The 23,964-nt window shown below is 43.9% G+C and overlaps 1 protein-coding gene and 1 long non-coding RNA gene across 8 annotated transcripts in view; one reads left to right on the top strand and one right to left on the bottom strand.

Moving 5' to 3' along the window:
* The window catches only part of NFX1 (nuclear transcription factor, X-box binding 1), an 87,182-nt gene that overhangs the window by 30,617 nt on the left and 32,601 nt on the right, over nt 1-23,964 (top strand). For 3 of the 7 annotated variants that reach the window (XM_033238315.1, XM_033238310.1, XM_033238316.1), the window contains 3 exons: nt 9,524-9,642; nt 13,780-13,810; nt 20,054-20,136. In XM_033238315.1, coding sequence (XP_033094206.1) covers nt 9,524-9,642; nt 13,780-13,810; nt 20,054-20,136 — 233 coding nt within the window. The remainder of the gene's footprint in view (nt 1-9,523; nt 9,643-13,779; nt 13,811-20,053; nt 20,137-23,964) is intronic. The other 4 variants (XM_033238314.1, XM_033238317.1, XM_033238313.1 and 1 more) reach the window with 3 other exon arrangements.
* LOC117099064 lies at nt 12,982-23,085 on the bottom strand. The gene is made up of 2 exons (XR_004443680.1): nt 23,033-23,085; nt 12,982-13,078 (listed from the first exon to the last, which is right to left on the bottom strand). It is a non-coding gene; the product is annotated as an uncharacterized LOC117099064 (long non-coding RNA).

Below are 23,964 nucleotides of genomic sequence, written 5' to 3'. Positions count from 1 at the left end.
GATTCTTGTGTCTCAGCCTCCCAAGTAGCTGGGACTACAGGCGCACACCACCACGCCCAGCTAATTTTTGTATTTTTAATAGAGACGGGGTTTCGCCATGTTGACCAGGCTGGTCTCAAACTCCTGGCATCAAGTAATCCGCCCGCCTTGGGTTCCCAAAGTGCTGGGATAACATGTGTAAGCTGTCGTACCTGGCCAAAAGACTAAAATTTTAAGTACAGTAAAACCTCAGCCACTTAGATCATTCAAGAATGTCAGTCTGTGTAGCTAAGTTTCCCATGTAGCTGAGGATAACACCTATTCAAAATCATTTTGAATGAATATTTTTCTTTTTTTTTTTTCCGGAGGTTTTTTTTTTTTTTTGAGACAGAGTCTCACTCTGTTGCCCAGGCTGGAGTGCAGTGGCACGATCTTGTCTCACTGCAACCTCCACCTCCTGGGTTCAAACGATTCTCCTGCCTCAGCCTCCCGAGTAGCTGGAATTACAGGCAACTGCCATCATGCCCAGTTAAATTTTTTTTGTATTTTTGTAGAGACAGGGTTTCACCATGTTGGCCAAGCTGGTCTTGAACTCCTGACCTCGGGTGATCTGCCTGCCTTGGCCTCCTAAAGTGCTGGGATTATAGACGTGAGCCACCATGCCCAGCCAGATGAATATTTTTCTAAAATTTACATTTCATGTTTGAACAGAGGTTACTGAAGGTGTTGTAATTTCTCTCTTATTGACCCAGAGCCATCATTTTTATGAACTCCAGTTCCTTTATTACACTGAATACAGTGATGCCCTGGGCCTGCTGAGGTTTCTCAGCCCCATACCACTGAGCAGTTCGAATTGTTGTATCTGCTCATTGAAGCTTTTTGTTGTTTGTATTCTTGTCAGTGCTTTTAGTATGTTTGCCTGTCTGCTTTTAATGATTCCCCCTTTCTTCTGATTTTTGGCTTCTGATTACTTGGACATAGAAACCAGAAAAAGCTCATTGGAATTAGATACAAAGTAATACTCTACTGAGCCTATCTGACTCAGTCTTTGGGGAGTATATGTCTACAGTTTTGCAATGACTTGGCAACTTCTCTCCTGAGTGGGTGTTGAAAGACCATGCATTTAGAAAAAATGGTAAGTAGGCAACTGAGATTGAATAGGAAAGTTATTTCTAAAACTAACCATGTATCTTCTGAGGTAAAGCTAGAATCTTTAGGTTTGGTTTCCATTTCATCAAAAAGAGAGAGTTCACGTTTCTTTCAAGTGCCAGCGTGAATCAGTGGGAACACCCTACTTAATCCTTTTTCTCAGTCTGACCTTAAAGTTGTGTATAGAGGAGAAGTACTCTCTTCTTATAGTTTAATACACGTTCCAGCTGCATTAGGAAAGCCAATCATCTGTTGGTTCTCTGCTTGCCATGAAAATGTGTCTGTGATACGGAGATCAAATGACTTCTAAATCAAATCCCCTTTCAGGAAGCACATGAGTCAATTTTATAAGAATTTCATGGCCGGGCGCGGTGGCTCAAGCCTGTAATCCCAGCACTTTGGGAGGCCGAGACGGGCGGATCACGAGGTCAGGAGATCGAGATCATCCCGGCTAACACGGTGAAACCCTGTCTCTACTAAAAAATACAAAAATCTAGCCGGGCGAGGTGGCGGGCGCCTGTAGTCCCAGCTACTCGGGAGGCTGAGGCAGGAGAATGGCGTAAACCCGGAGGCGGAGCTTGCAGTGAGCTGAGATCCGGCCACAGCACTCCAGCCTGGGCGACAGAGCGAGACTCTGTCTCAAAAAAAAAAAAAAAAGAATTTCATATATAATGACCAGAAATCCTACCCTGGCACTCATGTATCCTGTTGGTGATGAGAAAAGAAGGAAGTGTGAAATGGGCAATGCAAAAGGACTTGAGCAAGAGAAGGGTAGTAGCTGGCAGCAACAGACCTTGGGATGGGACAAGACCAGGTTAAGGGATAAGAGGGTACCTGCTATACCTCAGCGGATATCATGGAAAACCTTTAAGGAAATAGGCTGAGTTGACTGAGAAGCTCGGAGACAAGCCTATGGCTAGTGATAACAACGACTGTCGGGTTTGTTCAAACCTAGCTTATCTATAGAAAGCTTGCTTAGGTCTTTTGGTATCCCACTCAGTAGGAAATTTCCATCCCAGAGGCACAGCTTCAGTACAAGAGACTGGATAGAGTTCTACTTTAAGGATGGTAGCATGAGGAGCTCCCATATATCTGCTTCCCAGTAAAACAAACAAAGCTGGGGAGAACTATGAAAAAGCAACCATCGAGGCCGGGCATGGTGACTCATACCTATAAACTCAGCACTTTGGGAGGCCGAGGTGGGAGTCCAGGATTTTGAGACCAGCCTGGGCAACATGGCGAGACCCTGTGTGTACCAAAAACATTTTTTATTCACGTGGGTATGGTGGCACATGCCTGTGGTCCTAGCTACCTGGGAGGCTGAGGCAAAAGGATCACTTGACCCTGGAATGTTGAGGCTGCAGTGAGCCATGAATGCAGCATTGCATTCCAGCCTGACTGACAGAGCGAGACCCTGTCTCAAAAAAAAAAAAAAAAAAAATCAACCATTTAAAGTTTCTGGAGGCTGGGTACAGTGGCTCACACCTGAAATCCCCAACACTTTGGGAGGCTGAGGCGGGCAGATTACTTGAGGTCAGGAGTTCAGCACTAGCCCGGCCAACATGGTGAAACCCGATCTCTACTAAAAATACAAAAATTAGCCAGGCATGGTGGCACATGCCTATAATCCCAGCTACTCAGGAGGCTGAGGCAGGGGAATCACTTGAACCCAGGCGGGGGGGCAGCAGTTGCAGTGAACTGAGATCACGCCACTGCACTCCAGCCTGGGTGACAGAGCGAGACTCCATCTCAAAAAAAAAAAACAGTCTCTAGGAATTGCTCTAAGAGCATACATCAAATGAAGACATATTTTTTCAACAAAATCTACTAAAACTCTGGTAAACAACAGCAAGAGTCTGTGGCATTGAGCCCTAGCCAGTTCCTTCCTCCTCCCCTCAGCTCAGCTTGACAAATCTCCACTCAGGATAAGTTGGACAAGAAGATGGGGCTTCTTCTCCCCTCAACTCCCAGTCAGGTTTACCGTATCTCACTGGGAAGGCCACATTGTCAACATTTCTCTTCCCCTCCAACTCCCAAGTTGAAGAGGCTGAAATTCTAGTGAGTGCAGCTGAGAGGTTAGGTCTCCCTTTCTCCACCAAGCTTACAGAATGGAGGCTCCATCCCATTTGCAGCAGAACTGGAGCCCTAATCGTCCTCACCTCAGCTCATTCGTAGGGCGGAGGTTCCACTGAGAGAAGCAAGCCAAGAAGTCAGGAGGCTACTATCCCTCCCAACACCCAGAGTAGTGCCTCAGAGACCTTTCCCAGGGGGAGAGACAGTTCATAACAAAAGAGAGCTCCGAAGTACTCTCCCAAGGAACTGACTTTATTTGAAACAGTGTGGGGAAGTACAGGCCTAAGGACTCTTTAGAAAATGATAGCATACCTTAATAAAGAACAGTAACTAAACTGTAGGTCATCTAGTTCATCAGAGAGAATCAGGGAAGGGTAGCTAAGAGGAGCCCTCCTCGGGTCAGAACAAATCTGAAAGACTTACAGCAAAGACTATTCCTGCCCAAATTTAATTGGATCAGACTGCTGAGCAATTGATGCCCTGGAACATTGTCAAAAACAATAGAACTGCAATTAATGGGTCATCGGGGCTGAGCGTAATCCAAATAAGGCACACAGTTTAACAGAGAGATCGGGGATCGAGACAAAGAGAGCCCTGCTTGAAACCACTGTCATTCCAGGGTCAGTTTGTACCCCTAAGGCTGTGCCATCCAAATGGCTTCATGCTGTAGGGAAAATAGACTTCACTGAAATAGTCTAGCCAAATCACAAAACAAATAAATAAGCAACCACAACAAAAACAAGCTGTGGAGAGGGGAAGCAGTATCCAGAGTTGCTGTATTAGCTAAGATGTCTAATTTCCAAGAAAAACTATGAAATATGCAAAGAAACAGGGAAAAAACAGGCAACAGAAACTGCCTGTGAGAGTGACCAGATGTCAGATTTAACGAAGACTTTAGGATAATCATAATAAATATGTTCCAAGATCTGGGTCCGGCATGGTGGCCCATGCCTGTAATCCCAGCACTTTGGGAGGCTGAGGCAGGTGGATCACAAGGTCAGGAGTTCAAAACCAGCCTGGCCGACATGGTGAAACCCTGTCTCTACTAAAAATACAAAAATTAGCCGGGCATGTTGGTATGCGCCTGTGGTCTCAGCTGCTCGGGTGGCTGAGGCAGGAGAATTGCTTGAACCCAGGAGGCAGAGGTTGCAATGAGCCGAGATTATGCCTGTGCAACAGAGCAAGACTTTGTCTCAAAAAATAAATAAATAAATACCTTCAAAGAACTGAAGGGAAGCCATGCTTAAAGAGGTAAAGAAAAGTGTGAAGATGATGTCTCATCAAATAGAGAATATTGATAAAAGAGGCAGAAACTAGTTTTAAAAAAGAGCCAAATGGAAATTCTGAAGTTTAAAAGTAGGATAACTTAAATGAAAAATTCATTAGGCTGGGTACAGTGGCTCATGCCTGAATCCCAGTGCTTTGAGAGGTGGAGGCAAGAGAATTGCTTAAGCCCAGGAGTTCAAGACCAGCCTGAGCAGGTATGAGACCCTATCTCTACAAAAAATTTTAAAAACTTAGGCCAGGCACAGTGGCTCATGCCTGTAATCTCAGCGCTTTGGGAGGCTGAGGCAGGCAGATCACTTGAGATCAGGAGTTCGAGATCAGCCTAGCCAACATGGTGAAATCTTGTCTCTACTAAAAATACAAAAATTAGCTGGGCATGGTGGCACGCGCCTGTAATCCCGACTATTTGGAAGGCTGAGGCAGGAGAGTTGCTTGAACCCAGTAGGCGGAAGTTGCAGTGAACCGAGATCACACCCCTGCACTCCAGCATGGACGAGAGAGTAAGACTCCATCTCAAAAAAAACAAAAATTAAATTTAGGTGGGCAGGGTGGCACACGCCTGTGATCCCAGTTGCTCAGGAGGCTGAGGTGGGAGGATTGTTTGAGCCCAAGAGGTCGAGGTTGCAGCAAGGTGTGATCATGCCACTGCTTTCCAGCCTGGGCAACAAAGTAAGACCCTTTCTCAAAGGAAGAAGAAAACTTCATTAAAGTTTTCTTCTGCCAGCTCAATAGTAGATTTGAGCTGGCAGAAGAAACGATTAGTGAACATGAAAATAGATTGTAAGAAATTTGGCCGGGTGCGGTGGCTCGCGACTGTAATCCCAGCCACGCTGGGATTGGGAGGCCGAGACAGATGGATCATGAGATCAGGAGATTAAGACCATCCTGGCTAACATGGTGAAACCCCGTCTCTACTAAGTATACAAAAAAAAAATTAGTCAGGCCTGGTGGCGGGCGCCTGTAGTCCCAGCTACTCGGGAGGCTGAGGCAGAAGAATGGCGTGAACCCGGAAGGCGGAGCTTGCAGTGAGCCGAGATTGCGCCACTGCACTCCAGCCTGGGTGACAGAGTGAGATTCCATCTCAAAAAAAAAAAAAACAAAGAGATTATATAACCCAAGGGACAGAGAGAAAATATAATAAAGAGAAAGGAACAGAGTCTCAGAAATGTGGGACATGTTTAACTGTATCAGTGTACATGTGATGGGAATATGAGGAGGAGAGTAGAAAGAAGCAGAAAAATATTTGATGAAACAATAGATAAAAACTTTCAAATTTATTGATAAAAACTTTCAGATTTATTGAAAAACACTACACATCCAAGAAACTCAGTAAACTCCAGGTAGGAAAGAGATTCACACCTAGATGCATAATGAAAATGCTAAAAGTTAATCAGAAGGAGAAAGTCTTGAAAGCAACAAGAGAAAAATGACTTATCACATACAAGGGAACCTTTGTAAGCTTAACAGTGGACTTCTCGTCAGAAACAATGGAGAACATGTAACAACCAGAAGGCAGAAGACATATTCAAAGTGCTGAAAGAAAACTGGCAACTGGCCGGGCGCGGTGGCTCATGCCTGTAATCCCAGCACTTTGGGAGGCCAAGACGGGCAGATCACGAGGTCAGGAGATCAAGACCATCCTAGCTAACACAGTGAAACCCCGTCTCTACTAAAAAATATAAAAAATTAGCTGGGCATGGTGGCGGGCGCCTGTAGTCCCAGCTACCTGGGAGGCTGAGGCAGGAGAATGGCGTGAACCCGAGAGGCATAGCTTGCAGTGAGCTGAGATCATGCCACCGAACTACAGCCTGGGCAACAGAGAGAGTGACTCCATCTCAAAAAAAGGAAAAGAAAACTGGCAACCAGGAATCTTACATCTCATGTAACTAACTTTATTTAGAAAATAAAGATAAAAATAAAATTTGTTGCTAGCAGGCAGACTTGCCTTACAATAAGTACTAAAAGAAATTCTTGGCCGGGCGCGGTGGCTCAAGCCTGTAATCCCAGCACTTTGGGAGGCCGAGGCGGGCGGATCACAAGGTCAGGAGATCGAGACCATCCTGGCTAACACAGTGAAACCCCGTCTCTACTAAAAAGTACAAAAAACTAGCCGGGCGAGGTGGCGGGCGCCTGTAGTCCCAGCTACTCGGGAGGCTGAGGCACGAGAATGGCGTGAACCCGGGAGGCGGAGCTTGCAGTGAGCTGAGATCCGGCCACTGCACTCCAGCTTGGGCGACAGAGCGAGACTCTGTCTCAAAAAAAAAAAAAAAAAAAAAAGAAATTCTTCAGGCTAAAAGCAAGTAAACCCGAATAGAATTTCAAACCCACATGAAAAAACAAAGAGCACTAGTAAAGATGATTATGTAGTTATAAAAGGCAGTATAAATGCATATTTCTTCTTCTCAACTGATTTTAAAAACAACTGTATAAAATAATATGTATGTAATTATATTTTTAGGCCTATAACCTGTAGAAGTGTATTTAATAATTATAGCAAAAAGGAGATAGATGAGATCAAAGTTGTGTTAGAATAAGAAAATGATACCAGATCACAACTCAAACCTACAGGAACAAATGAGGAAAGCCGTAAGTGGTAAATTTTTTAAAAGAGGAGGGCTAGGCACAGTAGCTCATACCTGTAATCCCAGCTCTTTGGGAGGCCAAGGTGGGCAGATCACTTGATGTCAGGAGTTCAAGACCAGCCTGACCAACATGATGAAATTCCGTTTCTACTAAAAATACAAAAATTAGCCTGATGTGGTGGCACATGCCTGTGATCCCAGCTACTTGGGAGGCTGAGGCAGGAAAATCGTTTGAATTCAGGAAGCAGAGGCTGCAGTGAGCCAAGATCGTGCCACTATACTCCAGCCCAGGCAACAGAGCAAGGCTCTGTCCTTAAAAAAAAAAAAAAAAAAAAAGGGCTGGGCACGGTAGCTCTCACCTGTAATCCCAGCTACTCAGGAAGCTGAGGTGGGAGGATCACTTGAGGCTAGGAGTTCAAGACCAGCCTGGGCGACATAGATTCAATCCCTAAAAGAATTTTTTTTAATTACTCAGCCATGATGGTACGTGCCTGTAGTCCCACCTACTCGAGAGGCTAAAGCGGGAGGATCACTTGAGGCCAAGAGTTCAAGACTGCAGTCAGCTATGATCATGCCACTGCCTTCCAGCCTGAGTGACAAGAGTGAGACCCTGTCTCCAAAAATAAATAAATAAAGCTATAAATATGTCTATTTGTTCTCTTTCTCAGCTTCTTTAATAGATATAACATTATATAAAGTTATGACAAAGCAGTATTGGGTTTATAGCATATAGATGTGATACATATAACAGTAATTGCACAAAAGGAGAGAAGGATAGAGCTGGGTAAGGGTAAACTTTCTATATCTTACGGGAGTTAGTATCAATCTGAAGTAGTTCTGATGAGATGTATATGGTAAGCCCCAGGGGGACCATTAAGAGAATAACTCAAAAAATGTAGTGAAAAATATAATTAAAGGAATTACACTATAGAAAATATTGACAAAATGCAAAAGAAAATAGGAAAGGATTATTAGAATAACAAAAAAGACATGAGACTTATAGAGAACTGAAAATCGCAGACATAAATCCAGCTATAAGAGTAACTTAAATATGAATGAATTAAGCAAAAGCAGAGATTTTTGAGTTTTGATGTATCTATTTTTTATAGAGGTGGAATCTCACTCTATTTCCCAGGCTGATCTCAAACTGCTGGGCTCAAGCAGTCCTCCCACCTTGGCCTCTCAGAGTGCTAGGATTACAGGCATGAGTCACTGCACCCAGCCAAAAGCAGAAAATTTTTAGACTGGATTTAAAAAACGAGATCCAACTTTATGCTCTCTAGAGATGGAGTCTTGCTCTGTTGCCCAGGCTGGAGTGCAGTGGCGTGAGCTTGACTCACTGCAACCTCCACCTCCCAGGTTCAAGTGATTCTCCTGCCTCAGCCTCCTGAGTCGCTGGGATTACAGGCAGGCGCCACCGCGCCTGGCTAATTTTTTTGTATTTTTAGTAGAGACAGGGTTTCACCATGTTGGTCAGGCTAGTCTCAAACTCCTGACCTTGTGATCTGCCCGCCTTGACCTCCCAAAGTGCTGGGATTACAGGCGTGAGCCACCACACCAGGCCCTGGAGACAATCTTTATAGTCAAAGATACAATGAGGTTGAAAGTTAAAGAATAGAAAAAGTACACCATGTAAACAGTAGCCATAAGAGACTCCAGGTGATCCCCATAGGGTCCTGGAAACAGGATTTGTCTTAAACCTAGTCATGGATGCAGGCACCACCAGATATTCACAGAGCTCAAGTCAGTGAGACTGTGGATCATGGCTTCTGATTATTTATAATCCCCGGATGACTTTCAGAGTCGAAAGCATTCCACTAAAGTCATCCATGGCTACAATTTTAAGGAGATTCAAGTCTACACTGGAGATGTGGGGCCTGAGGAAAAAGAAGATTTATTCTTCATTTTTGTTTTGTTTTGAAACAGGATCTTGCTCTGTCACCTAGACTGGAGTGCAGTGGTGCGATCACAATTCACTGCAGCCTCAACCTCCCGTGCTCAGGAGATTCTCCCACCTTAGACTCTGGAGTAGCTGGGACTGTAGGCCTGCATCACCACCCCTGGCAAATTTCTTGTTTTTGTGCTTTTTTTTTTTTTTGGTAGGCACAGGGTTTCACCATGTTCCCAGGCTGATCTCAAACTCCTGGGGTCAAGCGATCCTCCCACCTCGGTCTCTCAAAGTGCTGGAATTATAGGCATGAGCCACCATACCTGGCCTTTTTTTGACTTAGGCAAAACATCGTGTACTTTAAAGCATATTCCAGTATTTAATGCTAGGCCCTGAAATTGTCAGAAAAGGCCCAGTCTGCCAGATGAACGGAAGATAGGGAAGAAGCATTGACTGCATCGTTTCCTCAACTCTGATTCTGGAGTTGCAGGGCATGGAGGGGAAGACCAGTGTGGCTAGCAAATTTGGGAGTATGGAAATGAGTAGTTACAATTTTCATTTCCAGCTCTTTTCGTTTTTATTAAAGATTTCATTCATACCTGTGAAAAGCTCTGCCATGAAGGAGACTGTGGACCATGCTCTCGCACATCAGTTATTTCCTGCAGATGCTCTTTCAGAACAAAGGTAAATCCTAAACAATGCTCGCGTTGTTGCCATCAATGTTTTCTTTAAAATGGTGATTATGGGAGGGGAGGAATCAAAATAACCTCAGTAGGATAGGTATGGGAAGTGGTTGTGGCACTCAAGGTCCAGAGGCCAATAGTGGGATAAGGCACATAGATCACTCTACCAAATACAGGTGTGATAGCCTGAAAAGAGGAAGAATAGCACTGTTGCAAGGAGTCAGCCAACTAAGAAGTTAGAGGAAACAGTCCATATGACCACCCACTTGTGATACCAACTTTTGATGCCAATTGAAAGTTCAGTGGTCCCTAAGACCACTTGAAAGACTTGATAATTTGATAAAAAGGACTCACTGAACTTGCTGATGGTTACACTTACAGTTAGAGATTTACTACAAGGAGGTTACAGTTTTATTACAAGGAAAAGGATACAAATTAAATCAGCCAAGGGAAGAAGTATGTAGAGCAGAGTCCAAAAAAGTACCAAAGGTGGAACTTCATTTGTCCTTTCCCTGTGGAGTCAGGAAAGTATTACTCTCTCTGCGTCAGTGTGTGACAGCATACATGGAATATTGCCAACCAGGAAAGTTCACCCAAGCTTATGTGCTCAGTTTTTATTGGTGCTCTATTGTGCAATCATAGTTGACTGCCCATGTGGCGAATCTCAGTCTCCAGTCTCTCCAGAGGTCTACTGATAACATGTGACCCAAAGCCCCTGCCCTAAAACTATCCAGTGTGGCCAGCCTGCTCCTAAATCACGTAATTGGACTATCCAGTGACTCAAGACTCCAGGCAAACAATGACACTTCTATCAGGCATGGCATTCCACTAGGCTTAGAGATTACCTCTCAGAAGCCAAGTGCAAAGGCCAGACTCCCTTTGAGTAAGGTTTAATTCTTCACTGTACAACTGTTTTGTACAACTTTTTTGTAAGTTTCTACTTTCTGGTGAAAGCCTGGATAGTTTTTATTTTTCATTTTTTTAAATTTTGTTTATTTATTTTGAGACACAGTCTCACTCCATCACCCAGGATGGAGTGCGAAGGTGCAGTCTCGGCTCACTGCAGCCTCCACCTCCCAGGTTCGAGTGATTCTTATGCCTTAGCCTCTGGAGGAGTTGGAATTACAGGTGCACTCCACCATACCCAGCTAATTTTTGTATTTTTAGTAGAGACGGGGTTTTGCCATGTTGGCCAGGCTGGTCTCAAACTCCTGACCTCAAGTCATCCTCCTGCCTCAGCCTCCCAAAATGCTGGGATTACAGATGCACGCCACTACACCTGGCTAATTTTTGTATTTTTAGTAGAGATGGGGTTTCACCATGTTGGCCAGACTGGTCTTGAACTCCTGACCTCAGTTAATCTACCACCTCAGCCTTCCAAAATGCTGGGATTATAGACGTGAGCCACTGCGCCCAGCCTACCTTGGATAGTTTTCATCAGACTTTTTGTTATCAAAAGTCTTCGGGTGATTCAGCTTGGGGAACACACTGAGTGTTGATTTATCCTGCTCTTTGACCTACCTGGTCATTTCAGTGTATATCAACGTTTGTGCCAGCAGAGTACAAGCCAGGGTGGAGACAGAATTCTGAACCGTTGGTTCTGTTAAACACAATGCAGGGTCTGGCAGCATCTGACTTGCAGACAATTCTGAGGATATAGTCCATAAATGGGAAGCTAGTTTAATAGGAAAGCTTCAGAAAAAAAGGGAAAATTAGTGTAATTTACATGTTACAAAAGTTGTGTAATCATGTGTGGGTTTTTTTTCCTGAAAGAAATTACAATATACTTGGGATAGTAGAGACATTTTGATTGTCAGGTATGGGACCACTTTGTACTTTGCAAATATGTTATTAAAGTCTGTGAGATGCTGTGATTTGGCAATCATAAATTTAGTAATGCCCAGAGATGCTCTTCGTGATCTTTGTGACTGAAAATTATAAGCAGGGTTGGGACGTACAAGCTGGAAGTGGCTGCTGTCAGTTTTCTTCATTCTCCCATAATCCCTCTCTCTATCTCTGCGTTTTCTTGCTTCTCATTGACTCTTTGTCCTCACTCCCTCTAACAGCAGACTCCATGGCAGTGAGTGTATTCTTGAAAAGCTATGTGTAAACTGAATTTTTACAAGTAAAAGTCCTTAAATTGCAGGAGGAGCTCACTGTTAATACAAACTCTGTTAAACCTGTTTGACAAAGTAAAAAAAAAAAACTCTTCAAAAAGCTGATAATTAGCTGGGCACGGTGGCTCATGCCTGTAATCCCAGCACTTTGGGAGGCCGAGGCGGGTGGATCATGAGGTCAGGAGATCGAGACCATGGTGAAACCCCGTCTCTACTAAAAATACAAAAAAATTAACTGGGCACAGTGGCGGGCGCCTGTAGTCCCAGCTACTCCAGAGGCTGAGGCAGGAGAATGGTGTGAACCCAGGAGGCGGAGCTTGCAGTGAACCGAGATTGCACCACTACACTCCAGCCTGGGTGACAGAGTGAGACTGTCTCAAAAAAAAAAAAAAAAAAAAAAAAGCTGATAATTATCACCTCATTGTGTAACTAGATTTTTCATGCATACGGATTTTTCATGACATGGTTTTTGTAATGGAATGGGCTTTTCCACAGAAGTGAGTTTTCTAGATAAATAAAACTTTCTTAAAACTTCAAAGGTTGTTTTCATTTCATCACTTCGGTGGGACTCTGATAAATGTATGCTGTGTCTTACTGTGTCTTAATAAAGCATGCTATATTTAAGTCTTTATGGTAATTCACGTGTAGGAGTTTATGGGAGTTCTGCCTTTCCTGACATTTGTAGATAACCTCTCCTGCATATCATTTCTTTTTTTTTTTTTTTTTTGAGACGGAGTCTTGCTCTGCCACCCAGGCTGGAGTGCAGTGGCCGGCTCTCAGCTCACTGCAAGCTCCGCCTCCCGGGTTCACACCATTCTCCTGTCTCAGCCTCCCGAGTAGCTGGGACTACAGGCGCCCGCCTCGTCGCCCGGCTAGTTTTTTGTATTTTTTAGTAGAGACGGGGTTTCACCGTATTAGCCAGGATGGTCTCGATCTCCTGACCTCGTGATCCGCCCGTCTCGGCCTCCCAAAGTGCTGGGATTACAGGCTTGAGCCACCGCGCCCGGCCGCATATCATTTCTTCTGTATAATCCAGTGTTCACTGATGGGAGCATTAACTCAGTTTCATGAGCCACTTTTGCTTTATATCTGTAGAGAGCATATAGGGAACTTTTTCATATCAACAATCCCAGGCACCTCATTTTTTTTATCTGAAATGTATATTTTCCAGCCAAGAACCTTTTATTACTTAGACCTCTTCACATCTGTTATCAACTCCAGTAGTTGCTTTTTTTTTTTTTTTCCCCAGGATAATTTTTACTAAGAGGGGACTTTTAAAGTCATTTTCCTCATTTCTGTCATTTCTGAGTACATGGCAACCTGTAAATGACATCAAAGCCAAAATCAGATGTAGAAGCCAGGCAGCTAGCCAGACTCATTCTACCCCAAGTGACTGACTTGTTTCCCACACGCTAGCGTCGCTACCCACGTTTTTTAGGATCATGCCTCAGCAAAATTACATGATAGACCTTTTAGACCACTCACATGTAATGGAAACCACAGTAATAAAACTTCAGAGGCCAAACCAAAGATCTGCTTTATTTCACTTTGCTATAGTTTGGTGGTATTGTCAGGTGTGCTCTGAAGTGTGTAGAGCCGTTTGTCCCTGCATGGTACAGATTGTTACCTGTTTTCAATTCTTACATCTGCTTTTTATGGCTTTTTCTGTATGTACCCTTGTTAGGTAATGACTTCTCTTTCCTTTGCATACCCTTAGCAGCCCCTCTTTCTGTTCAGATTTTATAATTATTAGTCTACCGTGAATTTGGAGACCAGACCACAAAGATCGTTAGAATTGTATTTTCATGAAAAGTCTGTAAGCCTGGAGTCCTCTCGTGAGTAAAGCTCATTCATATAGGGATTAGGCTCACTCCAGGCATGGCAAGTGAAGCTGGTGAATAAGTGACTATCAGAGAAGTACGGGATATTTGGGATATTCTTATTACCTTTGGCATTATATTATAGTTGTGTTGTTTTAATTATTCCTAAAGTAGTTCCTGTTTCTTTTTCTTTTTCCATAGGAGCTTCCATGTACCAATCTCAAAAGTGAAGGTATGACTGGGGTGGGGCATGAGGGAATTTTTGGGATGCAGGTATCTTCACTTTGGTAGGGAGTTGGGTTATGTATTTGTCGAAATTCAGCAAAGGACTGCTTAAGATTTGTATATAACTTTCACCTGAATAGGAAAAAATTATAAATTGAATTCTGTTGATGAAATGCTGAAAAATTTAAGCTAAGTATACTCATGTCTACAGCTTGCTTTGAAATGCATTAAAAAAGGAAATTAGTGGGTAGGTAGAAGAATGGATATATATATGAAAAAGTATGTTAATGGTAGAATCTAGATATGGGCATATGGATATTCACTGTAAAATCGTTTGAACTTTTTTTCTTTTTTCTTTTGAGACGGAGTCTTACTGTGTTGCCCAGGCCAGAGCGCAGTGGCGCGATCTCGGCTCACTGTAACCTCAACCTCCCAGGTTCAAGCGATTCTCCTGCCTCGGCCTCCCAAGTAGCTGGGATTATAGGTGCGCACCACTACACCTGGCTGATTTTTGTATTTTTGGTAGAGACAGGGTTTCACCATGTTGACCAGGCTGATCTCTAACTCCTGACCTCAAGTGATCCACCTGCCTCAGCCTCACAAAGTGCTGGGACTATAGGCATGAGTCACCGCACCCGGCCTCAATTCCTGTTTTGATGACCGTCACATACTCTCGTTGAAACCACTGTAAAACCTTTTTGGAAAAGTGATGGAAGATAAGGATATGCAAAATGAAAGATCTTATTGTAGTCAGACAGCTAGCTGTATCAGTTAGGAAGCTTCTGGATGCAGGTATCCAAACCCAAGAAAAAATGACTTTTCTGATAAGGGTATTTACTGTCACACCTAATAGGAAGTCTGGAGGCAGAACAAGTCTGAGATTGGTTAATTTTAAGCTCAGTGATTTCCAAGACTTCAATTCGGCTTCTCTGTGGTTTTCTTGATTTTCTCCTTGTGGGTATGTCAACTACTACAACTTCACATGTTGGGTCTCTGCCCAACAACATCTAAACAAAATCCATGAGGAGAGTGTTGATCTTCTCTTCCTATGTAAAAGCAAGGGAAACAGTCCTGAAAGGTTCTCAGTACACTTTGTGTCCAATGCTTCTGCCTAAACCTGTCACTAGCAAAGTGAACGGAATTTCCCTGGTGGGTAAAGCTAAACAACATCCACCCCTGGAACTGAGGAGCACGCTGGCCTCCAATTTCTGAACAAAATCAAGGCTGTCTTTGCCTGAAAGAGGAGAGTGACTGTTTAGGAGGTACCCAGCAATATCTGCCTCAAAACCGTATTTAAACTTTTGGTTCAGTGTGCCATCTGTATCAAGGAAAAAAAGTTTGGTTATTAAAAACATAATTTGGGTCCAGGAATGGCGGCTCATGCCTGTAATCCCAGCACTTTGGGAGGCCATGGTGAGCAGATCACCTGAGGTCAGGAGTTCAAGGCCAGCCTAGCCAACATGGTGAAACCCCATCTCTACTAAAAATACAAAAATCAGCCAGGTGTGGTGGTGCACATCTGTAACCCCAGCTACTGAGGAGGCTGAGGCAGGAGAATCACTTGAACTCAGGAGACAGAGGTTGCAGTGAACTGAGATCAAGCCATTGCACTCCAGCCTGGGTGACAGAGTGAGACTCTGTATCAAAAAACAAACAAGAAAAACGTAATTTGGGCCAGATGCAGTGACTCACATCTGAATCCTTATGCTTTGGGAGGCCAGGGCTGGGGGATCACTTAAAGCCAGGAGTTCAAGACCAGCCTGGGCAACATAGTGAGACATTGTCTCTGCAAAAAAATTTTAAAAGTTAGCCAGGCATAGTGGCATGTACCTGTAGTCCTAGATACTTGGGAGGCTGAGGCAGAGGATTGCTTGAGTCGAGGAGTTTGAGGTTGCAGTGAGCTGTGATTGTGCCATTGCACCCTAGCCTGGGTGACAGAGCGAGACCCTATCTCTAAAACAATAAAACAAAATAATAAAAACATAATTTGAAAAAATTACAAAATTAATACACTTACGAAGTTTCAAGAAAAAAAGAATATAAAGCGAAAGATGAAAATTTGCCCTCTGATAGTAGTTTGTTAAATAGGGTTCCAGGTCTTTTTCCCTATTCATACAGATGTATAAACATGCCAGCATAGTTTTGTTTTTCCCCTAGATTTAGGCTCATGCTAAAGATACTGTCTGCAGTTTATTTTCCCTCACTAATATCTCAAAGACGTATTTCCATGTCAGTATGCATAACTCTTGCTCTTGCAGAGTATTCTATATATGGTCTACCATGTCATAGTTCACCATGGCCCTTTTGGTGGTCATTTAGGTTGTCTCCAGTTTTTCCCCATTACTAATAAGCAGGAACCGTCCTGTCCCACTTTTTATAACTTTATGATGCAAAATTTCAACCATATGTGAAAGTGGTATAATGAATCCCCACATACCTATGATTTGTCATCATCAGTTGTCAACATTTTGCCTCTCTTGTTTTCATCCATCCCTCCTTCCCTACATTTTATTTATGCTGAAGTACTTTGAAAACAAATCTCAAATAACATTTCACCCATAAATACTTCAGTGTTTAGCCCACTTTTTTTAGTTGAAATTCACATAACATATAATTAACCATTTTAAATGTACAGTTCAGTGGCACTTAGTCCTTTCACAATCTAGTTCCAAAACATTTTCTCTATCTTACTTTTTTCTTTTCCTTTTCCTTTATTTTATTTTATCTTACTTTTTTTTTTTTTGAGACATAGTTTTGCTCTTGTTGCCCAGGCCGGAGTGCAGTGGCGCGATCTCAGCTCACTGCAACCTCCGCCCCCTGGGTTCAAGCGATTCTCCTGTCTTAGCCTCCTGAGTAGCTGGGATTACAGGCACCTGCCACCATGCCAGGCTAATTTTTTTGTATTTTTAGTAGAGATGGGATTTCACCATGTTACCCAGGCTGGCCTCAAACTCCTGGCCTCACGTAATCCGCCTGCCTTGGCCTCCCAAAGTGCTCGGGTTACAGACATGAGCCACTGCGCCCAGCCTTTTTTAAAATTTTATTTTAAAAATATGTAGAGAGCCGGGCGCGGTGGCTCAAGCCTGTAATCCCAGCACTTTGGGAGGCCGAGACGGGCGGATCACAAGGTCAGGAGATCGAGACCATCCTGCCTAACACGGTGAAACCCCGTCTCTACTAAAAATACAAAAACTAGCCAGGCGAGGTGGCGGGCGCCTGTAGTCCCAGCTACTCAGGAGGCTGAGGCAGGAGAATGGCATAAACCCGGGAGGCAGAGCTTCCAGTGAGCTGAGATCCGGCCACTGCACTCCAGTCCCGGCGACAGAGCGAGACTCCACCTCAAAAAAAAAAAAAAAAAAAATTTGTAGAGACAGGTTCTCACTATGTTGACCAGGCTGGTCTTGAATGCTTGGCCTCAAGTGATCCTCCCATGTTGGCCTCCCAGAGTGCTGGGGAAAAACATTTTCATCACCCTGAAAGGAAACCGTGTATTAACTAAGCATTTACTCCTCACTCAGCCCTCACCCAGATAACCACTGATCTGCTTTCTATCTGTATGGATTTACTATACTTCATCTAAATGAAGTCACAATATATAATCTTATGTGCCCCACTTCTTTCACTTAGCATGTTTCAACTTTTTGGCCATTGTGAATAGTGCTGTTACGAACATTTGTATACGTGTTTTTGTTTGAATACCTATTTTCATTTCTTTGGGGTATATACCTAGGAGTAGAATTGCTGGATCCGATGGTAATCTTGTGTTTACTTTTTTTGAAAAACTGCCATTGTGTTTTCAACAGTGACTGCACCATTTTATATTCCTACCAGCAATGTATGAGGGTTTCGTTTTCTCCACATCCTTGTCAATACTTGCTATTTTCTGAGTTTTTTTGTTTTTGTGTTTGATTTTTTGAGATAGGGTCTCACTCTGTTGCCCAGGCTTGGAGTGCTGTGGCACAATCTTGGCTCACTGCAAACTCCACCTCCCAGGTTCAAGTGATTAACCTGCCTCAGCCTCCCGAGTAGCTGGGATTACAGGTGCCCACCACCGTGCCTGGCTAATTTTTGTATTTTTAGTAGAGACGGGGTTTTACCATGTTGGTCAGGCTGGTCTTGAACACCTAACCTCATGATCCACCCGCCTCAGCCTCTCAGAGTGCTGGGATTACAGGCTTGAGCCACCACACCCGGCCATTTTTGGGGTTTGTTAAATCATAGCCATCCTAGTGAAGTGAGATATCACTACCACGTGATATGATGTCTCTGATATTTCATTGTTGGTTTTTAAAATATATTTATTGTTTGAGACAAGGTCTCTCTCTGTCGCCTAGACTGGAGTGTAGTGGCAGATCACAGCTCACTACAACCTTGCTCTCCTGGGCTCCAGTGGTCCTTCCACACCAGCCTCCCAAATAGCTGGGACCACAGGCATACACCACCATGCCCATGGCTTAATTAACTTTTAATTAAGTTTGAAAAACTTAATTTTTAAAAGTTTTTGCAGGGCTGGGTGCGATGGCTCAAACCTGTAATCCCAGCACTTTGGGAGGCCAAGGCGGGCAGATCACTTGAGGTCAGGAGTTTGAGACTAGCCTGGCCAAGAAGGTGAAACCCCTTCTCTACTAAAAATACAAAAAATTAGCCAGCATGGTGGTGGGCACCTGTAATCCCAGCTACTTGGGAGGCTGAGGCAAGAGAATCGCTTGAACCCAGGAGGCGGAGGTTGCAGTGAGCAAGTTTTTGTAGAGACAGGGTCTCATTATGTTGCCCAGGCTGGTCTTGAATTCCTGGGCTCAAGCAGACCTCCTGGCTCAGCCTCCCAAAGTGCTGGGATTACAGGCAGGAACCACCATGCCCAGCCACACTTAAATTTTTGATAGAAACATACACGCAGCCAGCCTTACACATCCACGGGTTCCATATCCATGGATTCAACCAACCACAGATTGAAAATATTCAAAGACAAATTTGTAAACAAATTACATCTGTACTGAACATGGACAAAATTTATTCTCATCATCATTTTCTAAACAATAACTATCTAGATAGCATTTACATTGTATTCGGTGTTATAAGTAATCTAGAGAAGATTTGAATTATAAAGAAGAATGTGCATAGGTTATATGCATATATTATACCATTTGGTATAAGAGACTTGAATATCTGTGGATTTTGATATCCAAGGGATGTCCTGGAATCAGTCCCCCATGGACTCCAGAAGTTTGTACACCCATCTGCCTAGATGAGTGTGCCTTTTTCTCCACACCTTAAACCCTACAATTGCTATTTTTTTAGACAGTTTTAAAGGTGAAAATTGATATTTTAATACGCATTTTCAGCTGGGCAGAGTGGGTTACACTTGTAACCCCAACGTTTGGAAGGCCGAGATGGGAGGCTTATTTGAGCCCAGGAATTCGAGGTTACAATGAGCTATGTTAATGCCACTGCACTCCAGCCTGAGTGACAGAAAGAGACCCTGTCTCTTAAAAAAAAAACAAAAAACTGACGGCCTGGCATGGTGGCTGACACCTGTAATTCCAACACTTTGGGAGGCCAAGGCAGGTGGATCACCTGAGGTTAGGAGTTCAAGACCAGCCTGGCCAACATGGCGAAACCCAGTCTCTACTAAAAATACAAAAATTAGCTGGGCGTGGTGGCACACACCTGTAATCCCAGCTACTCAGGAGGCTGAGGTGGGAGAATCGCTTGAACCTGGGAGGTGGAGGTTGCTGTGAACCAAGATTGCACCACTGCACTCCAACCTGGGCAACAGAGTGAGACTCTATCGCAAAAAAAAAGAAAAAGAAAAAAAAAGAAAGCAAAAAGGCCAGACACAATGGCTCATTCCTGTAATCTCAGCACTTTGGGAGGCCATGGGATGCGGATCACCTGAGATCAGGAGTTCAAGACCAGCTTGGACAACATAGTGAAGCCTTGCTTCTACTAAAAATTCAAAAATTAGCTGGCTGTGGTGGCGGGCACCTGTAAGCCCAGCTACTTGGGAGGCTGAGGCACAAGAATCACTTGAACCCGAGAGGCAGACATTGTGGTGAGCCAAGATCATGCCACTGCACTCCAGCCTGGGCAACAGAGACTCCATCTCAAAAAAAAAAACAAAACTGCATTTACATTATTACAATTGTATTATTACTATTGTAATCTTTTAGCTTATAGTCACTCAAATATTTGTTGAATGAATGTTCATATCCTTTGCCTGTTTTTCTTTTTTCTTTTTAATTGGCCACAGCAGATGCTACATTTATGTGTGACAAGCGGTGTAACAAGAAACGGTTGTGTGGACGGCATAAATGTAATGAGATATGCTGTGTGGTAAGTGGACTTATTAGGCATAATCAGATTCCATTCATCCAGGGGCTGGGCTTCTGGAAGCCTGAGCCATGTGAAGAATGCAGCCCAGATTTAAAAGTCATAGGTATGGGCCCCTAAGCAACAGTCAGAGAGCTCTCACAGTCCCCATAACCTCTCTACAAAGAGACAGACTGGGCTTTTTTAGCCTCACCCAGGTCAAGAAGTCAGCTAGTGGCATTTGGTAGCAACACAGAGGAAGAGAAAGAGGAAAGAGAAGGTCTCATACCCCAGAGCCCAAGACCCCTAGATGAGCACACAGTCTTCTGCAGGAGATTGTGTGTTGTCCCAACACAGACTGGACTTAGCAACTTCGGCTTCAGGTTTCATGTACTGCTTAGGTCAGGTCAGTAGGAAAAATTATTATGACATTTTTAAAAAAGATTTTTAAAAATAAAATGTTTATTTAAAGTATTTGCTTCTGTGGAGCTAAATAAAGCACTAGCTGGCTATTCGTATTCTGTTATCTCATATACTCTTTTATATATTAAAAAACCAAGATAACATATATGTAATATATGACATGATAACATGTATGTATAAACGTGTATGTATATGTATGTATGTATTAGTCCATTTTCACACTGCCAATAAAGACATACCCAAGACTAGGCAAATTACAAAAGAAAGAGGATTAATGGATCTACAGTTCCAAGTGGCTGGGGAGGCCTCACAATCATGGTGGAAGGCAAGGAGAAGCAAGTCACATCTCACATGGATAGCAGTAGGCAGAGAAAGAGAGTTTGTCCAGGAAACTTGGCCTTATAAAGCCATCAAATCTCATGAGACGTATTCACTATCACGAGAACAGCACGAGAAAAACCTGCCCCCATGATTCAGTTACCTCCCACCAGGTCCCTCCCACAACATATGAGAAGTCAAGATGAGATTTGGGTGGGGACACAGCCAAACTATATCATTCTGCCCCAGGCCCCTCCCAAATTTCATGTCCTCACATTTCAAAACCAATCATGCCTTTCCAACAGTCCCCCAAAGTCTTAACCTATTTCAGCATTAACTCAAAAGTCTACAGTCCAAAGTCTCATCCAAGACAAGGCAAGTTGCTTTGCTTGTGAGCCCGTAAATTCAAAAGCAAATTAGTTACTTCCTAGGTACAACAGGGGTACAGGCATTGGGTATATACAGCCATTCCAAATGGGAGAAGTTGGCCAAAACAAAGGGGTACAGGCCCCATGCAAGTCCGAAATTCAGTGGGGCAGTCAAATCTTTTGTTTTTTTTGTTTTTTTTGAGACGATGTCTTACTCTCTCCACGATCTCCGCTTACTGCAAGTTCTGCCTCCCGGGTTCACACCATTCTCCTGCCTCAGCCTCCTGAGCAGCTGGGACTGCAGGCGCCTGCCACCATGCCCAGCTAATTTTTTGTATTTTTAGTAGAGACAGGGTTTCACCATCTTAGTCAGGATGGTCTTGATCTCCTGACCTCGTGATCCACCTGCCTCAGCCTCCCAAAGTCCTGGGATTACAGGCGTGAGCCACTGTGCCCGGCCGGGCAGTCAAATCTTAAAGCTACAAAATGCTCTCCTTTGACTCCATGTCTTACATCAAGGTCACGCTGATGCAAGAAGTGGGTTCCCGTGGCCTTAGACAGCTCCGCCCATGTGACTTTGCAGCATACAGCCCCCTCCCAGCTGCTTTCACAGGCTGGTGTTGAGTGTCTGTGACTTTTCCAGGCACACAGTGCAAGCTGTCAGTGGATCTCCCATTCTAGGGTCTGGAGGACAATGACCCTCTTCTCACAGCTCCACTAGCTGGTGCCCCAGTAGGGACTCCATGTGGGGGCTGCAACCCCACATTTCCCTTCAGCACTGCCCTAGCAGAGGTTCTCTGTGACAGCCCCACCCCTGCAGCAAACTTCTGCTTGGACATCCAGGTGTTTCCATCCATCTTCTGAAACCTAGGCAGAGGTTTCCAACGTCAGTTATTGATTTCTGTGCACCCACAGGTGCAACACTACGTGGAAGCTGCCAAGGCTTGGTGCTTGCACTCTAAAGCCATGGCCCAAGCTCTGTGTTGGCCCCTTTCAACCACAGCTGGAGTGGCTGGGATGCAGGGCACCAAGTCCCTAGGCTGCATACAGCAGAGGGACCCTGGGGCCGGCCCACAAAACCATTTTTTCCTCCTGAGCCTCCAGGCCTGTCATGGGAGGGGCTGCCATGAAGACCTCTGACATGCTTTGGGGACATTTTCCCTATTGTCTCGGGGTGTTACATTTGGCTCCTTATTATGCAAATTTCTGCAGTCAGCTTGAATTTCTTCTCAGAAAATAGGATTTTCTGTCACATTGGCAGGCTGCAAATTTTCCAAACTTTTATGCTTTGTTTCCCTTTTAAAACTGAATGCCTTTAACAGCACCCAAGTCACCTCTTAAATGCTTTGCTACTTAGAAATTTCTTCCACCAGATACCCTTAATCATCTTTCTCAAGTTCAAAGTTCCACAGATCTCTAGGGCGGAAGCAAAATGTTGCCACTCTCTTTGATAAAACAACAAGAGTCACCTTTGCTCCAACTCCCAACAAGTTCCTCATCTCCATCTGAGACCACCTCAGCCTGGACATCATTGTCCATATCATTATCAGCATTTTGGGCAAAGCCATTCAGCAAGTCTCTAAGAAGTTCCAAACTTTCCCACATTCTCCTGTCTTCTTCTGAGCCCTCCAAACTGTTCCATCATCTGCCTGTTACCCAGTTCCAAAGTCACTTCCACATTTTCGGGTATCTTTTCAGCAGCACCCTACTCTACTGGTACCAGTTTACTGTGTTAGTCTGTTTTCACACTGCTGATAAAGACATACCCGAGACTGGGCAAGTTACAAAAGAAAGAGGTTTAATGGGCTTACAGTTCCAAGTGGCTGGGGAGGCTTCATAATCATGGTGAGAGGCAAGGAAGAGCAAGTCACGTCTTAACATGGATGGCAGCAGGCAGAGAGAGGCTTATGCAGGGAAACTCGGCCTTATAAAGCCATCAGATCTCAGGAGACTTACTCACTATCACGAGAACAGCATGGGAAAGACCTTCCCCCCCATCATTTAGGTAACTCCTACCAGGTCCTTCCCACAACATGTGGAAATTCAAGATAAGATTTGGTTGGAGACACAGCCAAACTGTATCAGTGTGTATATACATAAACAAGATAACACAGTACCAATAGCAAGGTAATACATGTGTATGTATATATATAACATACAAAATTATTTTTAAAATTTATATATTAAAGTGAAGAGTGATGAACTGTGCAAGTATTATAAACTAGTGTTAGAAGGCTTAAAGACTTCCTCTTATTATAAAAAAATTTACAGCCAGGCATGGTGGCTCACACCTGTAATTTGACTTGGAGGCTGAGGTGGGTGGATCTCACTTGATCAAGGAATTCAAGGTCAGCCTTGGCAACATGGTAAAACCCCATCTCTACCAAAAATACAAAAATGCCCATCTCATAACCCGGTCTCTAAATAAATAAATAGATTTAAATGTAAAAATAAGGCTGGACATGGTGGCTCATGCCTGTAATCCCAGCACTTTGGGAGGCCAAGGCGGGCAGATCACTTGAGGTCAGGAGTTCCAGACCAGACTGGCCAACGTGGTGAAACCCTGTCTCTGCTAAAAATTTAAAACTCACCTGGACATTGTGGTGGGCACCTGTAATCCCAGCTACTCAGGAAGCTGAGGTAGGAGAATTGCTTGAACCCGGGAGGTGGAGGTTGCAGTGGGCCGAGATCGTACCACCACACTCTAGCCTGGGCAACAGAGTGAGACCCTGTCTCTCTCACA

The sequence above is a fragment of the Trachypithecus francoisi genome, unplaced genomic scaffold (genome assembly GCF_009764315.1).
Source record: "Trachypithecus francoisi isolate TF-2019V2 unplaced genomic scaffold, Tfra_2.0 Lachesis_group16, whole genome shotgun sequence".
NCBI classification, from domain to species: Eukaryota; Metazoa; Chordata; class Mammalia; order Primates; family Cercopithecidae; genus Trachypithecus; species Trachypithecus francoisi.
Note: the sequence above shows the minus strand (reverse complement) of the source record. Positions and strands in the feature narration are given on the sequence as shown.